This window comes from Moschus berezovskii, chromosome X (genome assembly GCF_049115385.1).
Source record: "Moschus berezovskii isolate FMDL1 chromosome X, NW_MosBer_1.0, whole genome shotgun sequence".
NCBI classification, from domain to species: Eukaryota; Metazoa; Chordata; class Mammalia; order Artiodactyla; family Moschidae; genus Moschus; species Moschus berezovskii.
Genome location: NC_142488.1, coordinates 50,823,195 through 50,847,478, shown reverse-complemented (window position 1 = coordinate 50,847,478; position 24,284 = coordinate 50,823,195). Strand labels below are relative to the sequence as shown.

The 24,284-nt window shown below is 42.8% G+C and overlaps 1 protein-coding gene across 4 annotated transcripts in view; it reads right to left on the bottom strand.

Moving 5' to 3' along the window:
• Nucleotides 1–24,284, bottom strand: part of SMC1A (structural maintenance of chromosomes 1A) — a 47,163-nt gene that overhangs the window by 12,959 nt on the left and 9,920 nt on the right. For 3 of the 4 annotated variants that reach the window (XM_055437977.2, XM_088834071.1, XM_055437978.2), the window contains exons 8-24: nt 23,988–24,070; nt 23,626–23,833; nt 22,503–22,688; nt 22,230–22,409; nt 21,984–22,130; nt 21,747–21,884; nt 20,649–20,765; nt 20,444–20,550; nt 17,342–17,483; nt 14,477–14,622; nt 14,232–14,385; nt 12,974–13,084; nt 2,448–2,604; nt 1,899–2,053; nt 1,636–1,787; nt 442–511; nt 46–156 (exon numbers count right to left, since the gene is read on the bottom strand). In XM_055437977.2, coding sequence (XP_055293952.1) covers nt 46–156; nt 442–511; nt 1,636–1,787; nt 1,899–2,053; nt 2,448–2,604; nt 12,974–13,084; nt 14,232–14,385; nt 14,477–14,622; nt 17,342–17,483; nt 20,444–20,550; nt 20,649–20,765; nt 21,747–21,884; nt 21,984–22,130; nt 22,230–22,409; nt 22,503–22,688; nt 23,626–23,833; nt 23,988–24,070 — 2,364 coding nt within the window. The remainder of the gene's footprint in view (nt 1–45; nt 157–441; nt 512–1,635; nt 1,788–1,898; nt 2,054–2,447; nt 2,605–12,973; nt 13,085–14,231; nt 14,386–14,476; nt 14,623–17,341; nt 17,484–20,443; nt 20,551–20,648; nt 20,766–21,746; nt 21,885–21,983; nt 22,131–22,229; nt 22,410–22,502; nt 22,689–23,625; nt 23,834–23,987; nt 24,071–24,284) is intronic. The other variant, XM_088834072.1, reaches the window with a different exon arrangement.

The following is a 24,284-nucleotide window of genomic DNA, read 5'->3' as shown; positions in this document are numbered from 1 at the left end:
TCAGGCAGGGAGTGGGGGCTGGCTCCTGAGCCAGGCCCGCCCTACCTCAGGGTAGACTCCAATGAGGCTCTCAGCCTTGGTGTAGAACTCCTCCTTGAGAGAAATGACGATGGCCTGGAAGTTGCAAGTTGACTGCTCCTTGATGTAATTTGCCACCTGTGGGAGGGGCCGCCAAGCATTTAGGAGGGCTGAAGCCCTAACACTCCCTGGCTTATACAGTCAGAGCCAAAGGCGGGTGGGGTAGGGTAGGGGGTGGAGGGTTGGGGGAAGAGAGGCTGAGAGGAGGCTACTGACTAGTACAGTGTGGACGACCCTTGGCCCAGCCTCCCGGGCACAGAGAACAGGCGGCAGGAACGGCTAGGGCACACTCAGGAGTTGTTCCCTGAAACCCAGCCCCGACTTGGGGGCCTGTTTCCCGGGCCCCACTTTCCTTGCACCCACCTTGCCAATGTTGGTGTTATCCAGGGCAGCATCGATCTCATCCAGGACGAAGAAAGGGGCTGGCTTGTAGCTGGGAGGGAACCGGTAGGTAAGCTGATACTGATGGGAGCAGAGGCAGGGCATGACAGCCCTAGGGCCCATCACACAAGCTGGCACCCCCTTCTGTTTCTTCAGAGACTAAAAACCCCAGGTCTGAATGTTGCCTGAGTCCCTAAAGGCCAGTACACCAACCAAACTCTCCTTTGCATCCATCTCTGTGCTCCAGGATCCCGCAGAACCAAAAGACATGGTCCTCTCTGGAGTGTCCAGGGTGGTTGAGGAGATAAAGCTGTCTTAGGCTCTGGTCATACTGACGAAGCTACCTGGAGGCAGACCCACACCTACCCACTCACACCATGTCTCCCTGTCTCTGTGCATGCTGTACCCTCTGTCTTGGAATGCCTACTGGTCTCCCTGGCTAACTTCTACTTATCCTTTGCATTTCCTGCTCAAGTGTCACCTGCCCTTGAAAGCCTTTCTTGGCCACCCACACCCTCCCAGATTGGGTTGGTGGCTCTCCTCTGTGCATCCAATAGCACACACGCTCACCCAGTTACAACATTTAGCTCACTGTCTGTTTATACATCTGGCTTTCACTGGACCATGAGCTCCTCGAGCACAGAAACCATGTCTCACTCATCTGTGTCCCTAATCCCCCAACAGGGTCTGGTGAAGAGCAGCCATTAAGAAATGCTCAGTGACTGACGCTGTACAATCAAGCAGTAAGTTGTAGGGGGGAGTCAGATTCAAGTACTATTGGCATTTAGGAAGGGGAGGTCAGGGTATGCCACAGTGGTTGAAGCAGGCTTCCTAGAGGAAGAGGAGGAGGAGAATGCAATGTGAAGAGGTGGTAGGTGATGGCCAAGCTAAATCTGTATGAAAAGGGCTTATGAGCCAGCAACCATGTGAGCAAAAGCTTGGAGGTGGGACTGAATACATGCAGGGGAGGGCATGCTGAATGGATGAGGGTGGATTGGGAAGATAAGTCCGGGAAACCAAGGACAGATATGCTGCAGCAGGTAGGGAAACAGATGCAATCCAGAGTCCACCAGATCATCTTCACCTCTGCAGATCTATGCATATCCTTGGACCCCAGAGCCTCTGGTGGCCTCAGCACAGTCTCCACCAACTGCCCTGCAGGGGGCACAGCCTTACCTGTGGATGGCAAAGAGCAGGGCCAGAGCTGCAACTGTTTTCTCCCCCCCTGACAAGTTGTCCATGGGTCGGAAGCGTTTGCCAGGAGCCACACAGTTGTAGTTTATGCCATCCAAGTAGGGCTCCTCAGGGTTCTCAGGGCCCAGGAACGCCTAGAGGGGAAGGAGATGGGTCAGGTCTAGATGGGGATGAGGACAGGAAGCCTAGAGGGAAGGTCAAATGAGGATGGGTAGGGGTCAGTTGGGCCAGAGGCTCCAGCCTACCTGAGCACTGCTGTTACGGGACAGGGCCTTGTAGATCTCATCAATGTTGGTGGCCACCGATTCAAAACAGGCATTGAAGCGGTCAAAGCGTTCCTTCTTGATCTGTTCAAATGCCTGCTTGGCCTTCTTGGCTCGCTTTCGGGCCGCCTCAAATTCTACCACAAGGGAAAGACAGGCGACCCCTCAGTACCCAGGCTCTGCCAAGGCTGAGATCCGTGCTCTGGCAAAAACAAGTGACAATACACAGAGCAGGGACATCCCACAGGGAGAGGAATGCCTGGGGAGGGGCCCAGGAAGACAAATTCCACAATCACCTGTGTCCAGTGGGCTGGTCACATGTTGTGTGACCTTAGGCAGGTCATTCATTCTCTAAACCTCAGCAGTTCTCTACTCTAAAGCAAATGTGATAATCCCTACTACTTAGGGCTCTTGGGAGTTTTGAGTAAGAAAGCATGTAAAAACAGGAGCTGTTGCTATGTACAATAGGCCCTGCCATACCTCCAAATTCCTGCCTTCATCTTAGGGCTGAGTAAAAGAAGAAACTCTTACCGTCTGAGGTCTCTTGGAACTTGTCTCGGACACTTTCCAGCTTTTCCATGGCCTTCATGTTGGGGGCAGCAATACGCTGGAGCACACTCTGCTGCTCATTCAGCTTCTGCTGCAGCGTGTTCATCTCTTGCTTGATCTCCTCCTCAGCCTGGGCATCCTGCAAAGCCCAGGCCCAGCAGCATTAAGGGCCAGGCCCCTACAGAGATACCTGATCCAGCAGGGGTCTGCTCCCATGCAGAAGGCAGGTTCTTTTTCCCAACCCTGCTCCTCTCATCAGATCCTGACCAAAGTAACCATTTCCCACTGTCCCTAGAAATTACAGGCTCACGTCACTTTTCTCATCTCTAGCCCTTCCCCTTCGGACTGCAAGGAGATCAAACCAGTCAATGCTAAAGAAAATCAACCGTGAACATTCACTGGAAAGACTGATGCTGAAGCTGAGGCTCCAATACTTTGGCCACCTGATGCGAAGAGCTGACTCATTGGAAAAAATCCTGATGCTGGGAAAAATAGAAGGCAGGAGGAGAAGGGGATGACAGGGGAAAAGATGGCTTCACCGACTCAATGGACATGAGTCTGAACAAGCTCCAAGAGATGGTGAAGGACAAGGAAGGCTGGCGTGCTGCAATCGATGGGGACACAAAGGAGTCGGACACAACTAAGCATCTGAACAGCAATAGTAAAGCCCTTCCCCCAGGCCCTGTCAGCCTCTCCATCTCTCAGCTGATGGTGCTCCTCTCTGGCTCTCAGCCAAGGTCATGAGCGAGCACCATCTCAGGGTGACCTACAGGCTCCCACACAGGCTGGTCTGGACTCCATTTACAGCTCTACAATGAATAAGACAACACATATTTTCTGTTCAGATCACTACACCTGAGCAAATTCCACTTGAACTTGGTTTTAAGTCTTATGGATATTGCAATGCATATCTGGGCTTGTGCCTTTCTGTCACTTTTAGTCAATAAATATTACTAAATGCCTTCCAACACCAGGCACTGCCCCTCATATCCCGTGAGCCTGGACTCCTGTACTCATAGAACTCATGGAGTAACAGAGGAATGTATATAAGTAAACAATCTCATAAGGTGAATACCCAAACAATGATAAACAGACGGTGATGCGTCAGCACACAAGTGCACTTACTCAGATACGGGCTAGGGAAGGCTTTCAGGAATATTTTGAAGCTCAGGCCTATAGGATGAATGGTGAGAATGGAGAGAAGGAATAGTCTTCTATGCAGATATCACATGCAAAATCAGGGTTTATCCATGGTTCATGCGAGGAAATCAAAGCAATTCAAAAGACTAACCAATTTTAATGAACTTCAAAAGCCAAACGGGAATTTCCTTGTGGTCCAGTGGTTAGGATTTGGTGTTTTCATTGCTAGAGCCTGGGTTCAATACCTGATCATGGAATTGAGATTCTGCAAACCAAGTGGTACAGGAAAAAAAAAAAAAGTGCCAAACAAAGGGCAATTCAACATGGTAACAGTAGCAACTGGTGTGTGTGTGTGTGCACGCACACGTGCACGTGCACTAGACAGAGGCAAGGCTGGAGGCACATGAAGAAGCCCAATGATAAAAGTGTCTTTTATGCTTTGTAAGAAATTTGGGCTTTATTGTAGGTGAGGTACCACTGAATGACTTCAAGCACAGGAAGGATATATATACAAACATACACATATATAAGTGAAGAGGAACTCAAAGGCCTCTTGATGAAAGTGAAAGAGGAGAGTGAAAAGTTTGGCTTGAAGCTCAACATTCAGAAAACGAAGATCATGGCATCTGGTCCCATCACTTCATGGGAAATAGATGGAGAAACAGTGTCAGACTTTATTTTTTTGGGCTCCAAAATCACTGCGGATGCTGATTGCAGCCAGGAAATTAAAAGACGCTTACTCCTTGGAAGGAAAGTTATGACCAACCTTGATAATATACTAAAAAGCAGAGACATTACTTTGCCAACCAAAGTCCATCTAGTCAAGGCTATGGTTTTTCCCGTGGTCATGTATGGATGTGAGAGTTGGACTGTAAAGAAAGCTGATCGCCGAAGAATTGATGCTTTTGAACTGTGGTGCTGGAGAAGACTCTTGAGAGTCCCTTGGACTGCAAGGAGATCCAACCAGTCCATTCTAAAGGAGATCAATCCTGGGTGTTCATTGGAAGGACTGATGCTAAAGCTGAAACTGCAATACTTTGGCCACCTCATGCGACGAGTTGACTCACTGGAAAAGAGTCTGATGCTAGGAGGGATTGGGGGTGGGAGGAGACGGGGACGACAGAGAATGAGATGGCTAGATGGCATCACCGACTCGATGGAGATGAGTTTGAGTGAACTCCGGGAGTTGGTGATGGACAGGGAGGCCTGGCGTGCTGTGGTTCATGGGGTTGCAAAGAGTCGGACACGACTGAGCGACTGAACTGAACTGAACTGACACACATATATATACTTTTTAAGAAAAGCCTTTTTGAACATCCCTCTCTCTATATATTGCTGTGGAGTGATTCATGGATTCAGGAGAAATAAAATATGAAAGGTACACAACAGAATGCTATCTTTTATCTAAGAGAGAGAATGTGAATATATTTGCATATAAGTATGTTTGTATTTTAAAAATACAACAAAATGATAATCCAAAAACTGAAATGGTCACACATAGAGGGAGGTGAAGTTAGACAAGAAACTAAACTTCTCTTCACATACTTTGTATTATATTTCTGATTTTAGAATCAAGTGAAGAATTTACATAATTATAAAATAAAATTAAGTTGAATCAAAATGTGAAAGCCACTGGGTTAAAAAAGAAATGTTAGGGGAACAAGATATTCACAAGATGCCAAAAAGTCACCCTAAAGATTCTTTATTACTTACAGTGGTAAAAGTATATGCTTAGTATTGAGAGATCTGGCAATAGATACCTTAACTGAGGCTCAAACTTAGCATCATGCATAGTAGGACACTGACATGTGCCTCCTGGAGTGATGCAATATATAAAGTACACAGTAGGGAATTTCTTGGCAGTCTCGTGATTAGGACTCAGCACTTTCACTGGCATGGCCCAGGTTCAATCCCTGGTCAGGGAACTAAGATTCCGCAAACCATTCAGCACAGCCAGGGGCAGGGATGGGGTTGGGGGATGGTATGCATTGAAATGTTCTTGCCAAAAAATTACTTAACCCAAACCTATCAAGCCTATAAAACAGTTCAAACTTCCAATTTATAGGAAATACAAGGTTAAGAGGAACAAATTAAGCAGTCATAAAAAAGAACTAACATATTCATAATGTACGCATAACATATCTTGTTCTTCAAGACAACATGCAAACTGTTCAAAAGATCAATGTCATGAAAAAGAGTAGGGAGACTGCTCTACATTAAAAGAAAATAACTAACTAAATAAAAGAAACTAAAGAGAATAATCAAAAGCAATGCATGGGGTTGATTGAATTATAGCTAAAAAAACTACTATAAAAGACACTAACAACTAGGGAAATTTTAATATGGGTGGAATATTAGATATAAAATTATTATAAATTTTCTTGGGTATAAAATTGAACTGTGGCTGTGGAGAAGAATCCCTTGTTGCAGCATGCTAAAGAATTTAGAGTTGAAGTCTACAACTTCCCTCAAAAGGTTTAGCAAAATCAAAAAGTGTGCAGTGCAGAGGAAGGGAGGGAATCAAGAGAGATGAGAGAGAAAGCAAACTGGGAAAATGTTTATTAATCAATCTAAAGTGAAAAGGCATATGGGTATTCAGTTGTACTATTCTTTCAATTTTCTGTAGGTTTGACAAGCTTCCAAATTAAACTTGGAAAAAATAAAACAGAATGCTAAAAAGCAAAATCCTTTAAAAACTGAAAACTAAACAAAAGAAATCTGACTATATACTGAGCTGGTTAAATGCTCAGAAGATCCTTTCAAATCACTTTTAAACACAGGAACACACAAGAAAGCAAAAAACAAAAACAGTGGAACACAACTGTCCATGCTCAGTAAGCCTTTAGCTTAAGAACATCAAGGAAATCTTAAACAGCACTCAGTAATTGAACTGTTACTAATAATATCTTTGTGTGATTTTCTATATATAGGATACGCTAAAGTAAGTATACTACTTGCTAGAAATCAAGATTTTTAGCAAGAATAATTGGAGACTCAAACATAAAATCAATATTAAACTGTAAAAACTACAATTTCAATTGGAAGTGTCAATATGAACTCATGATGGATTTTTTCTTCAAAATAAAAAGTGTATTTCATAGCCCAGTCTACTGAAAATTTCTAGACACTGAGCAACCTAGCAGACATGAATATTCCAGTGTCCAGATGGTAGTCGCTAAATAATAGCATTCCCCACAAAAAGTCATTGTGCTTATTTAACTTATATGCAGAGTACATCATGAGAAACGATGGACTAGATGAAGCACAAGCTGCAATCAAGACTGCCGGGAGAAATATCAATAACCTCAGATATGCTGATGACACCACCCTTATGGCAGAAAGTGAAGAAGAACTAAAGATCCTCTTGATAAAAGTGAAAGAGGAGAGTGAAGAAGTCAGCTTAAAGCTCAACATTCAGAAAACTAAGATCATGGCATCCAGTCCCATCACTTCATGGCAAATAAATGGAGAAATAGTGGAAACAGAGACTGACTTTATTTTTCTGGGCTCCAAAATCACTGCAGATGGTGACTGCAGCCATGAAATTAAAAGACGCTTGCTCCTTGGAAGGAAAGTTATGACTAACCTAGAAAGAAAGTGGAGTCGCTCAGTCATGTCCGACTCTTTGCAACCCCATGGACTGTAGCCCACTAGGCTCCTCCATCCATGGGATTTTCCAGGCAAGAGTACTGGAGTGGGCTGCCATTTCCTTCTCCAGGGGATCTTCCCGACCCAGTAATCGAACCCGGGTCTCCCACACTGTAGAGATGCTCTGGTACTGTCTGAGTCACCAGGGAAGTCCTAGACAGCATGTTAAAAAGCAGAGATATTACTTTGCCAACAAAGGCCCATCTAGTCAAGGCTATGGTTTTTCCAGTAGTCATGTATGGATGTGAGTTGGACTATAAAGAAAGCTGAGCGCCGAAGAATTGATGCTTTTGAACTATGGTGTTGGAGAAGACTCTTGAGAGTCCCTTGGACTGCAAGGAGATCCAACCAGTCCATCCTAAAGGAAATCAGTTCTGAATATTCATTTGAAGGACTGATGCTGAAGCTGAAACTCCAATACTTTGGCCACCTGTTGCGAAGAACTGACTCACTGGCAAAGACCCTGATGCTGGGAAGGCGGGAGGAGAAGGGGACGACAGAGGATGAGATGGTTGGATGGCATCACCGACTCAATGGACTTGAGTCTGAGTAAACGCTGGGAGTTGGCAATGGACAGGGAGGCCTGGCATGCTGCAGTCCATTGGGACGCAAAGAGTTGGAAACGACTGAGTGACTGAACTGAACTGAACTGACAAAAAGAAGTCAGGTTTTCAGAGAAATGGCTAATTCCATATCTGGGGTGGAAAATGTAAAGGATGAGCCTGGATGGACACACCAGATATCAAGGAAGATATCAAAGAGTACAAAAGTTGTGTCAAAATTATTCAGAAGCCAATTTGAAAGAGTCCCCACGGGCCAAAGATGCCAACAACTTCATGCAACAAGAAGAAGAATAATCATAAGAGTGCAACACGTTAAATGCTTATATCTAAAAGTTCATAACAACATGAAAACAACTTGGTGGCCATATCTTGAGAATGCCAAAGAACCAACTTATAAACTGATAAAAAGAAAGAATCCAGCACATATATCTGCCTTTCCTATACAAAATACCCCAGGGTAACCAAATAATTGATGAGAGAAAATCTCTTTAGAGTGTTCTAGCTAAAAAAGAAACGATAGAATAAGATGACCATTTTGCAACCCTCGACAGATTATATAATGGGTCTGGGCAATAATCATCATGGCTGCAAGCTACACAAAAAGAGCAAGATGTTATAAACCTCTTGATGGAAGTTAATGACCTCATTTGAAGCAGTCTTGACCAAATAAACCCCAAAACTTGAATCTAATCAAACCTCTAGATTTGAGCTGTCCAATATACTGGCCATAAGCCACACATCACTACTGAGCATGAAAAATGCAGCTAGTGTGACTGAGGAACTAAATTTTTTATTTTACTGAATGTTAGATAATTTAAATTTAAAAACTGATTAATTCAGTTACTACGAAACTTCTAAGTATATTTGGAACAACTTGGGTATGTGGTTCTCCATTTTCAATTGTAAATTTTAGGATATCTAAATACAGATCAAGTATTTTTGAAGAAAATTGAGCATCCAAATGGAGATATGCTAGAAGTATAAAACAGATAATGAATTTTGAAAACTCAGTACAGAGAGATAGTCAAATCTCTCATCAATAAATTTTATAATGTTTACCATTGAAATATTAATTCTTTTGGATATACTGGGTTAAACAAAATATAGTATTAAAATTAATTTCACTTTTTAAAAGTTACACATGTGAGTCATACTATATCTGTATTTAACAGCACTGATCAACATTTAACTACCCACCTATAGGAACTACAGGGTCTAGCAGACTCATTTTTTTGCTTTGTTCTGGGGCAATATTTAAAAAACCACAGGACATAATCAACAGTATAGAACGTAGAAAATCCTTCAGGAGAAATAAGCAAATTTCTTCAACAACAATAAATATTGTAGAGAAAAATAAAAATAGACAGGAGGAACTTTTGGATTAAATGAGACATCAACCAATCACTAAATCAATTATCTGTTTCTTCCATTTTATTTGACTCTTAATTCAAACAAGCAAAGAGTATGTGTGTGTGTATAACAATCCGGGAAATGTGAATACTGATCATAATATTAATAGTAAGGAATTACATAATAATATATAACTCCAATGTTAAGCTATTGGGTTTTTGGTATGATAATTCTAAATATTTTAAAGAATTTTCTCTTATAGAGATACATTCTGAAATATTTACAATACAAATGAAATGACATGGTATCCAGAATTTACTTTTAAACATCCTGGGGGTGGGGAGGGCGGAGAGGATGGCGTGTGTAGGGGCGCACATGAAACAAGTTTGGCCATGAGGTGATAACTGCTGATGGCCATGAGGCAGCACCGTACTATTTTACTTGTATATATGAAGCTTTCTGTAATAAAAATCTAAAAATAAGAACAGCAAAAATCAACGTGAAGTGGCTCCCAATGGCCAAGAATGGGATAATACGAGTATCAAAAAGAAAAATGACTCCAAATAGACTGGAAAATACCAAAATATATTTAAGCACTTAAGTTCATAAAAAATATAAATTAGAAACCTTACTGGTCACCTTTAAAGGTTATAAGGGCAACCAACTCTAAAAGCTGAGAAATAAAGGCAAATAATTAAGTATCTATTCTACCTTTTCTGTACTAACTGTATTTCAAAGGAACTAAACAGTTGATGTGAGAAAGTTCTTTTTAGAAATCCAATTAATAAACACAGGAGAAATGAAGAAAATTACCATTTTGCAGCCCTTAATAGATACAGGCAATGATCATTTGTTAATGACTGTTAAAACCTGCTGTGAAAGGCGGATAGGGAACTTGATAAAATTCTCTTATAAAATTGATGGGGCTAACAACACCTTAACCGAGTGATCATGATTGGTTTTCCTTTTTTAACTTTACATTATGTAAATCTTGAAACATTCACAAAAATGCAGATAATGAGAAAATGAACCCCCATGTACCTATTATCAGCTTTAATAATTATCAACTCATGGCCAATACGCTGCCATCTACACCCAATTCCTTTCTATATTCAATTATTTTCAAGCAAATCTCAGACATTTCATCCATAAATAATTTCAGTATGTATTTATAAAACAGGGATTCTGAATCTCAGCACTAATATTTTGGGCCAGATGATTTGCTGTTGTGGGTAGTGTCCCTTGTGTACTGTAGGATGTTTAGCAGCATCCCTGGTAGACACCAGTATCCACTAGATACTGGTAGTAACCTCTGCCCTAGTTGTGACAAGTGGGTGTGAAAAGAGTATCTCCAGACATTACTAAAATGTCCCCTGGGGAGGCAAAATCTACCCCACCCATTGAGAACCACTGTTGTAAAACTAAGAATGTTTTTACCACAATACCATTATCACCTAGAAATACTAACAGCAATTCCTGAACACCCATCATAAACTATCTGGACAGTGTTCAAATCATCCTGATCATGCTACGTAAAAAAATTTTTACAGGTTTTTCAAAGCAGGTTCCAAATAAGGTGCCCACATTACACTTGGTTGTATGTCTCTTAATTCTCATTTAATCTATAAATTCCCCTGCCTCTCTCTTCTTTGCAATGGATTCAAGGGAGGGCAACAAATTTTAACTGGTTGATTTGTCTCATAAGTCTATAAAAGTTCTTTCGTTTATTTCTTTCTTCCCACTTATTTATGGAAGACACCAGGCCTTTTGTCCTTTTGAGTTTCCCACAGTCTGGATTTTGCTGTTTCACACCATGGGACACAATCCCTGTGCTTTATTTAACATGTTCCTCTGGCATCAGTGTTTCATATAATTGGTGGACATAAAAGCTTAATATTTCATAGGTAATGTCGTGTATTCATCAAATCTTATCACTGCAAAGACAGAACTGATATTCAGTGTCTACTGATGTGATGCAAAAGGAAGTTTACAAGTACACAGCACCACCTATGATATATTCTTGCCAAAAATAAAAAATAAACCTGAATCCAATCAAATCATTGATTGGTAAATCAGTTTATAGGAAACACAGGGATGGAAGAACATGTTAAATAACACAGTGGGACACAATCAGTCAAATTCAGAGTACAAAAAATTGTACAAGACCAATGACCCACTTTGTTTTTTTGGGCTCCAAAATCACTGCAGATGGTGACTGCAGCCATTAAATTAAAAGACACTTACTCCCTGGAAGGAAAGTTATGACCAACCTAGCAGAGATATTACTTTGTCCACAAAGGTTTGTCTAATCAAGGATATGGTTTTTCCAGTGGTCATGTATGGATGTGAGAGTTGGACTATAAAGAAAGCTGAGCGCCGAATAATTGATGCTTTCAAACTGTGGTGTTGGAGAAGACTCTTGAGAGTCCCTTGGACTGCAAGGAGATCCAACCAGTCCATCCTAAAGGAGACCAGTCCTGGGTGTTCATTGGAAGGACTGATGTTGAAGCTGAAATTTCAATACTTTGGCCATTTGATGCAAAGAGCTGACTCATTTGAAAAGACCCTGATGCTGGGAAAGATTGAGGGCAGGAGGAGAAGGGGACGACAGAGGATGAGATGGTTGGATGGCATCACCGACTCAATGGACATGGGTTTGGATAGACTCCAGCAGTTAGTGATGGACAGGGAGGCCTGATGTGCTGCGGATCATGGGGTTGCAAAGAGTCGGACACGACTGAGTGACTGAACTGAACTGAATGACCCACTTATCATAAAGAGGAAGAAAAAAATAAAAAGGGGTAAGAAAATGTTATAGACCATAAGAGACCAATTTTAACACATGGACCTCACTTGAATCCTGATTTAAAAATACAAATATTATTTAAAAGGATATTTATGGGACATTCACAGAAATTTAAACATTTATTGACTATTAGGTGACATTGCAGAGTCAGTGCTAATTTTTTGGTATGATATTGTGGCTACATTTTTTAAAAAAGAATCCTGCCAGAGATATACTGAGGTAATTATGAGTGAAATACCTAGAATTTGAATTTAAATGTGACAATTAGGAGAGGGAAGGGTATAAAAAACAGGATTGACCACATGCTGCTAATTACTGAAGATGAATGATTGGTACCTGGGGTTCATTATATCATTGTCTCTACTTCCTTATCTGTTTGAAAGTTTCCATAACAAAAAGTTTTTTAAAAAATATCAAGATCCCCTGGCTATAATGATAGCTTGGAAAGCATCAGAAACTATTCAGGGGGCTCCTGTAGTAGTCCATGTGACAGGTGAAAGCAGCCTGCACTAGATTACAGTACAAACAGAGAAAAGTAGAATTCAGTAGACATTTAAAAGGTCGAATTGACATGGTTTGCTAATTCATTAAATATGCAAAGTGAGAGAGAGAGAGTCAAGGACACTGAAGAGGGAGAGGAGATATGAAGAATGAGAACCCCACATAAGGAAAGGATGCCTGGGACAGAGCCCTGATGAACCCCCAAAGTTTATCTGTTCACTGTACAGGAGCTTGTTCTCCATGTATCTAGGCTGAGATGCGTACACAGGTGGAAGGGGCAGACTGGTAACAGCAGGGATGGGGGCAGCTGGGAGTGGGGGGTAGAGTATGTGCCTGTGTCTGTGTGTGCATATGAAGGGAGAACCTAGATCACAACTCCACCTGCTTGCCAGCTCGTCCTTCTTTCCAGACATGGTCTGTCTCCACAGGGCCCCTGGAAGGGCTGACCCTCTCTCTGGACAGCTGGGAGGATGTCCCCACCCTCCAAGGCTGAAGCTCACCTTTAGATCCTCACACAGGTCGCCGTAGTCAATCTCGATGAGAGCCTCTCGTGCATAAATATTCGAAGTCCGTTGGGAGCCACTCACTGAATCCTCCCCTTGGGAGCTACCCTGCAATAGTGAGAGGGAGAGTCAAATGCAGTTGACTGGCCATAAGAGTACTCCTCTAGAGGAGGCTGGAGAGGGGGGCTTCTTGCCAGCCTTTGATGCCTTTGAGAAGCACCTGGACAGAAAGCACTTGTGGTAGAAGGAAGAGCAGCTTTGATGGCAGAAAGACCTGAGTTCAAGATTGGGCTCTACCACTGTCTAACGGTGAGACCCTGGGCAAGACATGCTGTTGCTTAAACCCTCATCTGTAACATAGGACCATGCCTGCCTGGCAAGGCTGTGCTTAGGATTAGAAGTCGTTATATCATGTGCTACCATGATGCCTGGCACACTGCCAGTGTTCAGAAGATTTTGCTGAATTAAATAGAAATGCTATTTGGGAAGAAAGGAGGGAGAAAGACATGTGGGAGAGATACATGTTCAGGTCAAAGACAAGATATCTGCAGACCTCCTCTCAGTTAACAGTCCCATCCCCTTGCTATCAAGCCTCACTTCCAGTGGATAAAATGCCTTGGCTGTTCTATGGCTTGTGTCTTTCCCTTTCCGATAACTATGCTTCATCACCTTTGCGTTGCTGCTGTCCCTTACCTAACCCTCTCCTGACCAACCTCTCTCACTGCTAAGTTACCATCCCTCAGGGCCCTCAACTTCCATCTTCTTTTGCTCTTGGGATGCGATGGTTAGATCTCATTGTTAGCATCACCAACTCAATAGACATGAATCTGAGCAAACTCTGGGAGACAGTGAAGGACAGCGAAGCCTGGCATGCTGCAGTCCATGGGGTCGCAAAGAGTTGGACATGACTGAGTGACTGAACAACAACCAATATCCATAATCTGCTGGAACTACCTTAGCTCAGGTCCCCTGAGGTTAACGAATGATTTCCTCTTCTACTGGCTTACCTCCCTGTCCACCTACCGACAAACACCCTACCCCCAAAACTGCCCTCTCATATCAAGGCTATTACCTTTCACCTCACCTGTCTTCACAGCCTCACCCTGCCTCATCTCCTCTGCATCCCTCCTTTTGTCACTCACCACCCTCACCCACCATCCTTCTCTCTCTCACCTGCCCTCCCCTGGCCACCTTCATCCCCCATCCCTGGTTATGTTGTTCACAGCCCACACCCACCACCAGCCATGATACTCACCTCTTCCTGACTAATATCATCCATGGTGCCCTTAGACAGTGGCAACTTGATGTCCTGCATCTTGCAGGCCTGTAGCAGGTTGTGGCGGTCACTGCGCTTCTGCTCAAGCTTGGTCTCAATGGCTGTCACTTCCTTCTGTAAATGGGTCATTTCCCTAAGAGGATTCAGAGAGATAGGTGAGATCCAAATCCAGCAAGCTGCCCATACTATGTACTTCCCCCAAGCCCAGCCCTGAACCCACTCACTTGTTGGCGCCCCCCAGTTTCTTACGAATCTCCTCCATCTCATGGTTCTTGTCATTCACCTCTGACTTCTTGGCCAGGTGCTGGTTCTTCAGGTCTTGTAGCTGGGCCATGGTCTCATCTATGATCTTCATATGTCTTTGCTCCTCCTGGGCCCAGCAGGGGGAACAGGACAAGAAGTGAAGGCTTTCCCTCCGCTCTCACTGGAATGGAATAGAATCGAATCTTCTCCCTCTGTGCCCACCCTTTCTACCAGGTAGTTTGTTGGAATCTATCTTCAATGAGCTCTTCAAACCCCCATCACTCCTCTGGCTTCTTTTACCTTTTTCCAAATTATTTTGTTGACCTCCCCCCAACCCCAATATACAAACTGCCTGCTGTAGAAATGTTCAAAGTATAAAAAAGTATTAAATATGAGGAAAAAAATAAATTACTTGAAATCCCACCAGGCAGAGGTAATCAATTAACATTTAGCCTATCACCTCCCAATATTACTTATGGACAAGTCTATATAGTTGAGACTAAATTATAAGTCTATATTCTGACTTAATGTTACTTAAGCATCTTTTTCACATCAACATTACTGTCACGAGCAACAACATCAATGTTTTTAAAAAGCATAATACTGTATGTTTTCCATGAGTACAAATATAAGAGGACTTCCCTTGTGGCTCAGCTGGTAAAAACTCTGCCTGCATTGCAGGAGACCTGGGTTCAATCCCTGGGTTGGGAAGGTCGCTGGAGAAGGGAAAGGTGACCACTCCAGTATTCTGGCCTGGAGAATTCCATGGACTGTATAGTCCATGGGGGTCTCAAAGAGTCGAACATGACTGAGCGACTTTCACTTTCACACATATAAGAATGTAATTAATGCCTATAAAGTCTGGAAGAATACACTCTATATGGGACTGGCCCTAGGAAGAGTAAAAGGACTGGGACTGAGAGTGGTCAGTCAATGGGGATTATAATCTTACTTATTATGTTCTGAATTTTTTTTTTTTTAAGGAGAACGTTTTCATTTTGATCTGAAAGTCACAGAAGGGGATATATCTGCAATACATAAGAAGTAATACGCATACAGAGAGTGCAAATGCTAATATGCAAATAATGATTGATGAATCTTGGTGACAAGTAGATGGGAGTTCTTAGTACTATTTTTGCAACTTTCTGCTAAATTTAAAATGATTTCAAAATAAAAAGTCAAAAAGAAATAGATGATTCTGGATCATCTACATGTCTACCTACTCCTGCCCCAGGATTTTACTACCCAATCTCTATTTGCATTGAAGACTGCAGTGACACCAAAGAAGACTACTTCAATCATCAGGGTTTAACGGAGGGAAAAAAAAACACAACAAACAAAACCATAAATCAACAACAAACAAAGGCAGACATAAAAGTCAAATGATGTACTTAAGCCAAGTGAGAATCAAATCACCTCAGGTAGGGATGTTGCAAGGAACTAAAGTTTCACAGCAATTTAGGGAATTCCCTGGTGGTCCAATGGTTGACTCTACACTACCAGCGCAGGGGACCTGGGTTCGATTCCTGGCCAGGGAACTAGATCCCAAGTGCCACAACTAAAGATCCTGCACACCCTAACGAAGACCTGCAGCCAAAGAAATTAAAAAAAAAATGTTCCACAGGAATTTAGAGAGAAGGCGTGTGGGTAAATGAGTCATCAAATAACCGGTGAAACAGGCATGCTTGACTCAAAGAAACTGAGCCATGGCAGTCAGCATAGGCACACTGTGAAAAGGAACTCAGTTTCAGCAAAACACCATCACCTGTTGCACTGAGTTAATGTGGTTAATTATAAAAATAATTTGGAAGTTTGTGCTGGCTTTTTGGTTAAGTGGTATGTTTGTACATATTTAACATTAAGGATATTTTAAGCCAACATAAATCTTTAAAAGAGGTCAGTATATTACTCAAATTTGAAACTATTAAACTACACAAACACTTACATGAATGTAGCATAATTTGCTTCAACCCTAATTCCCAGGAGACAAGGGACAGTTTCCTATATGGAACTATAAATATTTGTCACTAATTATCAACCTGTGTGCACAAAGCTATGCCAGTACTTTGGATCTCCTCAGGTATTAGTGAGTTAAGAGAAATGTATTCTGAAGACTCTCAATGGATGCTGCCATATGGCCTAAGAACGATGGTCTTGTGCAACAAGCTAATATCCTTTTTTAAAAAAAAAAATCTTGGGTGATGTAATAAGAAATTACATGCAATTACTGTTTTAATTTGCATTCCTTTGAGTTCTGCTGCTGCTAAATTGCTTCAGTCGTGTCCAACTCTGTGCGACACCATAGATGGCAGCCCACCAGGCTCTGCCGTCCCTGGGATTCTCCAGGCAAGAACACTGGAGTGTGTTGCCATTGCCTTCTCCCCTGTGAGTGCTGCTGCTGCTAAGTCACGTCAGTGGTGTCCGACTCTGTGCGACCCCATAGACGGCAGCCTACCAGGCTCCCCTGTCCCTGGGATTCTCCAAGCAAGAACACTGGAGTGGGCTGCCAGTGCCTTCTCCAATGCATGAAAGTGAAAAGTGAAAGTGAAGTCGCTCAGTCATATCCGACTCTTTGCGACCCCATGGACTGCAGCCTACCAGGCTCCTCCGTCCATGGGAGTTTCCAGGCAAGAGTACTGGAGTGTGTCGCCAGCTACTAAGGCTCAATTATGGATATGTGTTTATGGGTTATCTGAATCTCTCCTTGAACTATTGATGCCACTCATTTTTCTCCCTATTTAGGTCTTGGTATTTTTCTTATTTAGAGGAGGGCTTTATAAATTATGGCTATTAGCTCTTCTAATATTTTCTCCTAGTTTTTAGTTTTTCATGTTCTCCTTTCTTACCTTCTTGAGCTTTTCTATCTCATTTTCATCTTTTTTCACTGTCTGCTCCCACATGTGTACTTTATCCTGGTCTTCCTTTAGTTGGTTCTTTTCAAAATCCAACTGGATACCCAAGCGAGTCTTCTGATTCTCAAACTCCAATCTGTGGGGAGAAAGGAGAACTAGGCCTAGGGCACAAGGACTCAGTTACTGCTGAATATAGGTCACCACTGAGCTCATCCACACAGATCCATATAAAACTGTCTCCTCAAGTTACAGAACTAAGTTCCCTGGCCTAGGTATGGCACAAGGCAGAGGAGACTGGGCCAAACTCCATTAATTTTCCTTTAAACACTGGAGCCCTCCCCTGACAAGCTCCTAGAAGCAGATATGAAAAGGTCCACTTGAATCCACTAGCTATGTTAATTCCTATTTATTAAGCTTCTGTGTAATTTACATACATTACCTCTAATCCTCTAATGAATAGTTCTACAAGTAGGCATTATTATCCTAATTTTACAAAAAAAGGAAACTTGCGCCAAGAGGTAAAAGACTTTGCCCAAGGCCATACAGCTAGCAAATGTGAGATCAGATCCCAGTCTAAACACCAAAACTTGGAATTCTTCTCCTATGGCATCCTTACAATATAATGTGGTAGGATAAGAGGATTGGTATCCCAACTATGCCATTTACTGGTAGTGAATCTCAGACAAGTTAATTATATCTCTTTACCTGTTTTCTCAACCGAAAAATGGAAATAACAATAGTACTTACCTCAGTTATTGGGAATTAATACGTATAATGTTTTTAGAACCTTGCCTGGTACACAGTAAGTACTCGATAAATTTTAGTTATCATCGCCATCTCCAGGTTGACTGACTGTTCATGGGCTTTGACTCTTTCCAACTGTCCCCAAACCCCTGCACATACCTCTGCCCCAAGGTTCCAGAACTTCTACGGGGGCAGAGATTAGATAGTTTAAAAAAAAAAAAAGGAGAAAACAGATCCCTGGTAGTTCTCTCCTCCCTAACTCTTTAGAAACTAAAAAAGTAAGCAACTAGAATACACAGATATTAGCAGGACAGGCAGGGATAACTTCCAACTGCCCCTCCACCCCTCAAAATGGTGTGACAGATGTTGCCAGATGTCATGCTAGCAGCTTAAACCTATTAGTCACTATAATCCAAATAGAATGTAATTAACTACAATTTTGAGCTATGCAATTTTAAGTTCAATCTCTTAAGAATGACTCATAAAGCCTTCTGTGATCTGGCCCCTGCTGACCTCTCCAACACCCCCATCTTCCTCCTGACCCCATATTTCTGCTCCAGACATTCAATACTTAGTTTACAGAACAAGGCATGCTCTCTCACACCTCTGAGCATGCTGTTCTCACTGCTTGAACTCCCTTCTGTGTACTGCCTGGCTGGCTAAATCACTCTACAGGTCTCCAGTTCATTACTCTTTGTTCTGTAAAACCTTTCCTAAGGATTGTGAACAGGTTCTTCATTTCTATTATACTTTGTTGGGTTCCTCCCTTTTGGGTGCAATTGAGTTAATCACACCCCAGAGTTCATATAACTTTTATGATCACTGTCTGTGATCTTTCCCTTGTCTCCTTGGGTTCAATCACATTTCTACTCCTATTATGTTCCCTACAATGAGCAAATACACCAAAGTGATGTACATTATATACAGATAGGTAGATACATACATATGTATATAACCTTAAAATGCGTATACTTGTAAAATGTCGCTTTTAAATGTACACAAATGTACAGTTAGAAATTTATCCTTGTTACTGCCTGTAAATCTACTTCCTGTCTGAACTGAGTATTCCATAGTCTGTACAGTCATCACATTTAACTTGTATTTCCCTGCAGCGACAGCTGTCTACATTGCTATCAACGTCCCACTATCACAAAGTATGCCGAGATGAACAACTCTGAATCTGTCTCTCTGAGACCCAGTGGCTAAAACTCTCTTTGGGATACAGACCCAAGGAGTGGCTTTGCTAAGTCAAAGGGTTCATGTAGACTTATTTTCACCAAATTCTAAGTTGTTTTAATTTGCATTTATCTGATTAGGAATGAGACTGAACATCAACTCACTGTTATTAGCCATTCGAGCTTCTCTTTCCATGAAATGCAATATATGACTACATCCTGTCCATTCTTCTACTGAGTCTCTAGGTTTTTTTTTTTCTTGTTGATCTACAGTTCCTTGAACATTTTCCTGTGTACTTTCTATCTACCTAAAGTACAGCATCATTCTGAAATTGCTAATCTATTTGTTTGTCTCCTCCACTACCCCAAAACTCCCTCAGGACAGGGACAGTCTCTGATTCAATTCTATATCCCTTGAGCCTGGCTTGGGGCTAGGAGACCAGTGAACTGTTACAATATGGGTGATGGGCTGACTGAAGCCCAGGATTCAAGGGGTGACCTCCTTCAGAGAGACTTTCATGTTCATTTATCTTATCCTTATCTCCCCACTGTTTCCAATACCTAGCACAGGACAACTTGGCACAAGGTTGGTTGAACAAATGAATAATTAAAGTGGGAAAGAGAAGAGAAACTTGCTTTGTTCTTACTATTCATCCAACCTAGAACTTTGGCCCTCTTCTCACTCATCACCTATTAGGATAATGACAATAATAAAAGCTAGTATCTATTGGGAGTTCCCTGGGTGGTTCTAGTGGTTAGGCTAATAGGTTCTAGTGGCCTATCATCTACTGCTCTTAGTAGGTACTAAGTATTATGCTAAACACTTTATAAGGATTAAGACCAACCTCTGATCCACCTGACAATCTATGAGATAGGTATCATTATTACCCCATCTGACACATAAGGAAACTGGGGCTTAGAGAGGTCATTACCCAAGATAAATGAACCTTGGAGCTGGGATTTTAATCCAGGTAAACCATATTTAAAGCTGGCACTCTTAATCCCTACACTGTGACACATGCTTCCCTGATGTCCCTATTCTTTAAAGGTGACTATAATAAATGTCCATCATTCTAAAAGCTGCTCCTTACCTTATGATGGCATTTGACTCCCCAAATGTCAGGCTAGGGGCTCAAGGATACCTCAATCTCCCCCTTCCACCCAGACTTCCACCTACCGCTTCTTGGCGATTTCATTCTGCCGCTTCACCTTCTCTTCCTCAAACTCCCGGATATTGCGCACACCAATCTCCCGACAAAACTCTTCAAATACCTCATCCTCTACCTAAGGAGAGAAGCAAGGGAGAGAAAAGGCCCTTTGGGTTAGAGTACTGCTTCCAATTCTAGTCCTGCACGTGCTGGGCAGGTATATCCTCTACCAACCTGGTTCATCTTTTCCTTTAAGTCTTTCATTTCCCTCTCTCGGCTCTGGATGATCCTCTTGATATCATTGATTCGAGGCCCAAAGTTGGCTAGCTCACTCTCCAGCTTGGACTTTTCCTGTAAGAAACAGAATTGAGAGGACAAAAGAGACCAGGATCCTTAGAGAAAGAGAGCCACCCTGTGTGTACCAGTCCCATGGACAAAAAGGGCTAACTCTCCACACACTGAGAACTTGACTTAGCACTGCTCTACTCAAGGCTGAATCATCTCTCACTTGAACCATCATATGGCTTCCTTCCCTGGCCTCCAGTCTGTCAGCTTCAATCCAAAAGGCCGGGCACACAATAAACATTGTTATTTACAGGTCTACACTTCCTTCATCTATAACCCCTGGGGCCAGGTGTGTCTTGGAATTTAGACTTTTTGATTTTTGAAAAATGACATCTATACTACATATTATATAACACCTCCAGAGTGGTCTGGGGAAGCACCCGTAATCAAACACATTAACATAGTTAGAAAAGTACCTCCACTCACAGGGACTGAAATATCTGTAGCTCACTTTCAAAACTCAGAAGAAACTCAAATATTTGTTGAATGAATTATTTAGGTTAATAGCACCTAACATTTACTGAACATTCACTTGGTACAAGCAATCAGTCCAAATACTTCACATGTATTAACTCATTCAATCTGTGCAAGGACCCTATAATTCTACAGATTATTTACAGATTAAGATGAAAAAATGGACACTGAGAGGTTTGTTTTTGTTTGGTGTTTGTTTCGTTCTGTTCTTTGAGTATCTGTAATACACGCATTTGAAAAAGACGTTTCTGGAATATATTTTTCAAAAAACTCTTACAAACCAATATAAAAATGATCAAAAGATTTTAACATTGAGAGGTTTAGTAACTTGCCTAATATCATAGAGCCAAGTCCTAACCCCTTGACTGTCTAACTCTATGACATCTATTCCTGGTTTCCAGGAACAGACTGGGAGGAGAAAGGGAAGAGGGACAACTTCCCCACCCCTAGAAAAGCCTAGACCAGGAATATGAGGATGGCCATTGGTGAACAGGGCTGAAGGTCAGGCCCCACCTGCAGATTAAGGGCCAGATGCCGTGTCTTGGTCTGTTCTAGGTCACTCTGTGAGTACTTGAGCCGCATCTGCAGTCCATGGGCCTGAGACTGCACCTGACGTAGTTCTGCCTCTTTTCGCTTTGCCTTCATCTGCTCCTGAAGTGGACAAGAGGGAAAGGATAGGTGATAAAAAGGTGGCCGGCTGGCCTGGGCGTAGGACCCCCATTCCTAGGGACAGCCCTGTCTGTGGCTTACCTTCAGCTCTTCTGTCAACCGCTCCTTCTTCTCTTTCAACTTGTCTACTGCTTTCTCATCCCAGCGTCGGGCCTTGGCCTTCAGGTCACTGGCCCCACCAGAGATCACCCCTGACTTCTGGAACAGGGTCCCATCCAGTGCCACTGTCTAAATACAGCAGGGAAAAGAGAGGAGGGGGGAGAAGCTGAACATAGGAATCACCAATACTAAGCCTATCCAGTTACAATGTGGCAAGGGAATCCATACCTTGTGGCGCTGGTGGCCTCCAAAGGCAATGCGGCGGGCATCCTCCACATTGTCACAGACAAGGGCATTGCCACAAGCATACTGCAGGGCCTTTTTGATGTGAGGTGGCTCATAGCGAATCACATCAATCACCAGCTTTGCCCCCTTCAGCTCCCGGAGTTTCTCATCTGTAGGTTTTACCTGTGAGAAAAAGCTTAGTTAAGTGGCTGAACATGGAGGGCTAGGAGGAGCAACCCTCTCACAATGCCCTGACCCCATCACCACCAGCCTCACCTCCAGGTAATCAAGAGGCAAGAAAGTCTCAGGCTCCCCACGCTGCTCCTTGATATACTGAATGCAGTCCCGGCCTGTCTTCTCTGAGTCCACAATAATGGCATCCATGTTCTTGCCCAAAACCTTGGTTACTGCAATCTGATACTTCTTTTGTGTGGGCTGACAGAGGTCAATGAGGCGGCCATACTAAGCAAAGTCAGAAGAGTGAATGAAACATGAAGCTTTTGAGGGCTGGCTCAGGAACCCTAATTCCCAGTTTAGAAGGGGGATGGCAGGTCAGAATCTCTATCAGGAGCACAGCCCCCAAACTATGGAAAAAAGGCCTACTCTGGCCCCAAAGCAACAACTTCAGGCAGTCATGTCTGAATCCAGAATCATCTTTCTAAACCTCACTTTTACCATTTCACAGACCACTGCCACCGCAAGCATTATGCAACTTAATTGGGTTCCACAAATAAAGAGCACAATAAATGCAACGCGCTTGAATCATCCCACATTACATTTATTGTGCACTTTATTTCTATTATTATTACATCAGCTCCACCTCAGATCATCAGGCATTAGATCCTGGAGGTTGGGGACCCTTGATCTATGGAAATGATCAAGAAATATTTGTAGAACCCAATTAAGTTGAACCCAGGAATGGAATTAGACCAATAGAGGGATAATATTCAGGGAATCTGGGAACTCAGGATTTCATGCAAGAGGCCAAGAGATCTGATAAAACCTAGTAAATGAGCCAACTGTTATACGCCTAAGGAGCTCACACTGAAGCCTGCACAGAGCTATTGATACATCCTGGGAACTAATTCCTGCCCTGTAGCCCCTTCCCTTTCTCCACCTCCCATAAAGGAGTGGACACAAGCAAGACAAAACTTTCAGAAAGATACAACTGGTGCGACGAAAAGAACACAAGAGTCAGAACAAGTTGGGTTTGAATTGCAGTTCTTATACATATAAGCTATGCTGTTTTGAGCAAGTCATTTAACCTCTCTGACCCTCAGTTTTCCCCAGTTGTAAAAATGGGATTAGCAATCCTGTCCTCATGGGGCTGCTGGGAAAATTATCGGACAGTGAGTATGAAAGAAAGTGGTCAGGAAATGAGTTCCCTTTCCACTCTTACCACAGAACCAGGGTACAGGCGCTTGATGCTTTCCATAATTTCTGCCTTTCGCTGTTGGCGGCTGCTCTCCTGGCGGTCGATGCGGGCATCCCCCAGCTGCTCCATTACCTGGTTCAGCTCCTTATTAATCTCATCAATACGCCGCTTGGCCATCTCCACCTCCTCTGTCAGCTCCCCCTCTAGTTTCTTCTGTTCCTCTAGAGACTGCCTACAAAGTAAGGAAATACCGGGGTTACCCTGGCTGGCCAGAAAATATTCCTGGCTGAGAGGGACTATGAGGGTCCTTTCTGGGGAGGGGCAGGACAGGCAGGGTTCACAAGAACTGGCCTGGAGGTAAGAGGGAATGTTACAAAGCCACATACTTGCTGGTTGTGATGTATTCCTCTAGTTTCTCAATCCGTTTCTGATTCTCTTCAATCTCCCGCAGCTTTTGCTTGATCTTGGCCTGGGAGAGAGACAAAGACACTACATCACCACAGGCTGAGCAAGTTAAGGCCAAGACCATGGAGCCCTGGCTCATCCCCCATATGCTTACTCATCCTAAGAGCCTAACAATCACAGACAATCTGTCACTAGTATAAGAGGCCTATTAAAAATCGGATATACAAACTGTTCAGTGTGCCTCTGCTAACTGATGGGGCCACCATGGGCCCTATGAG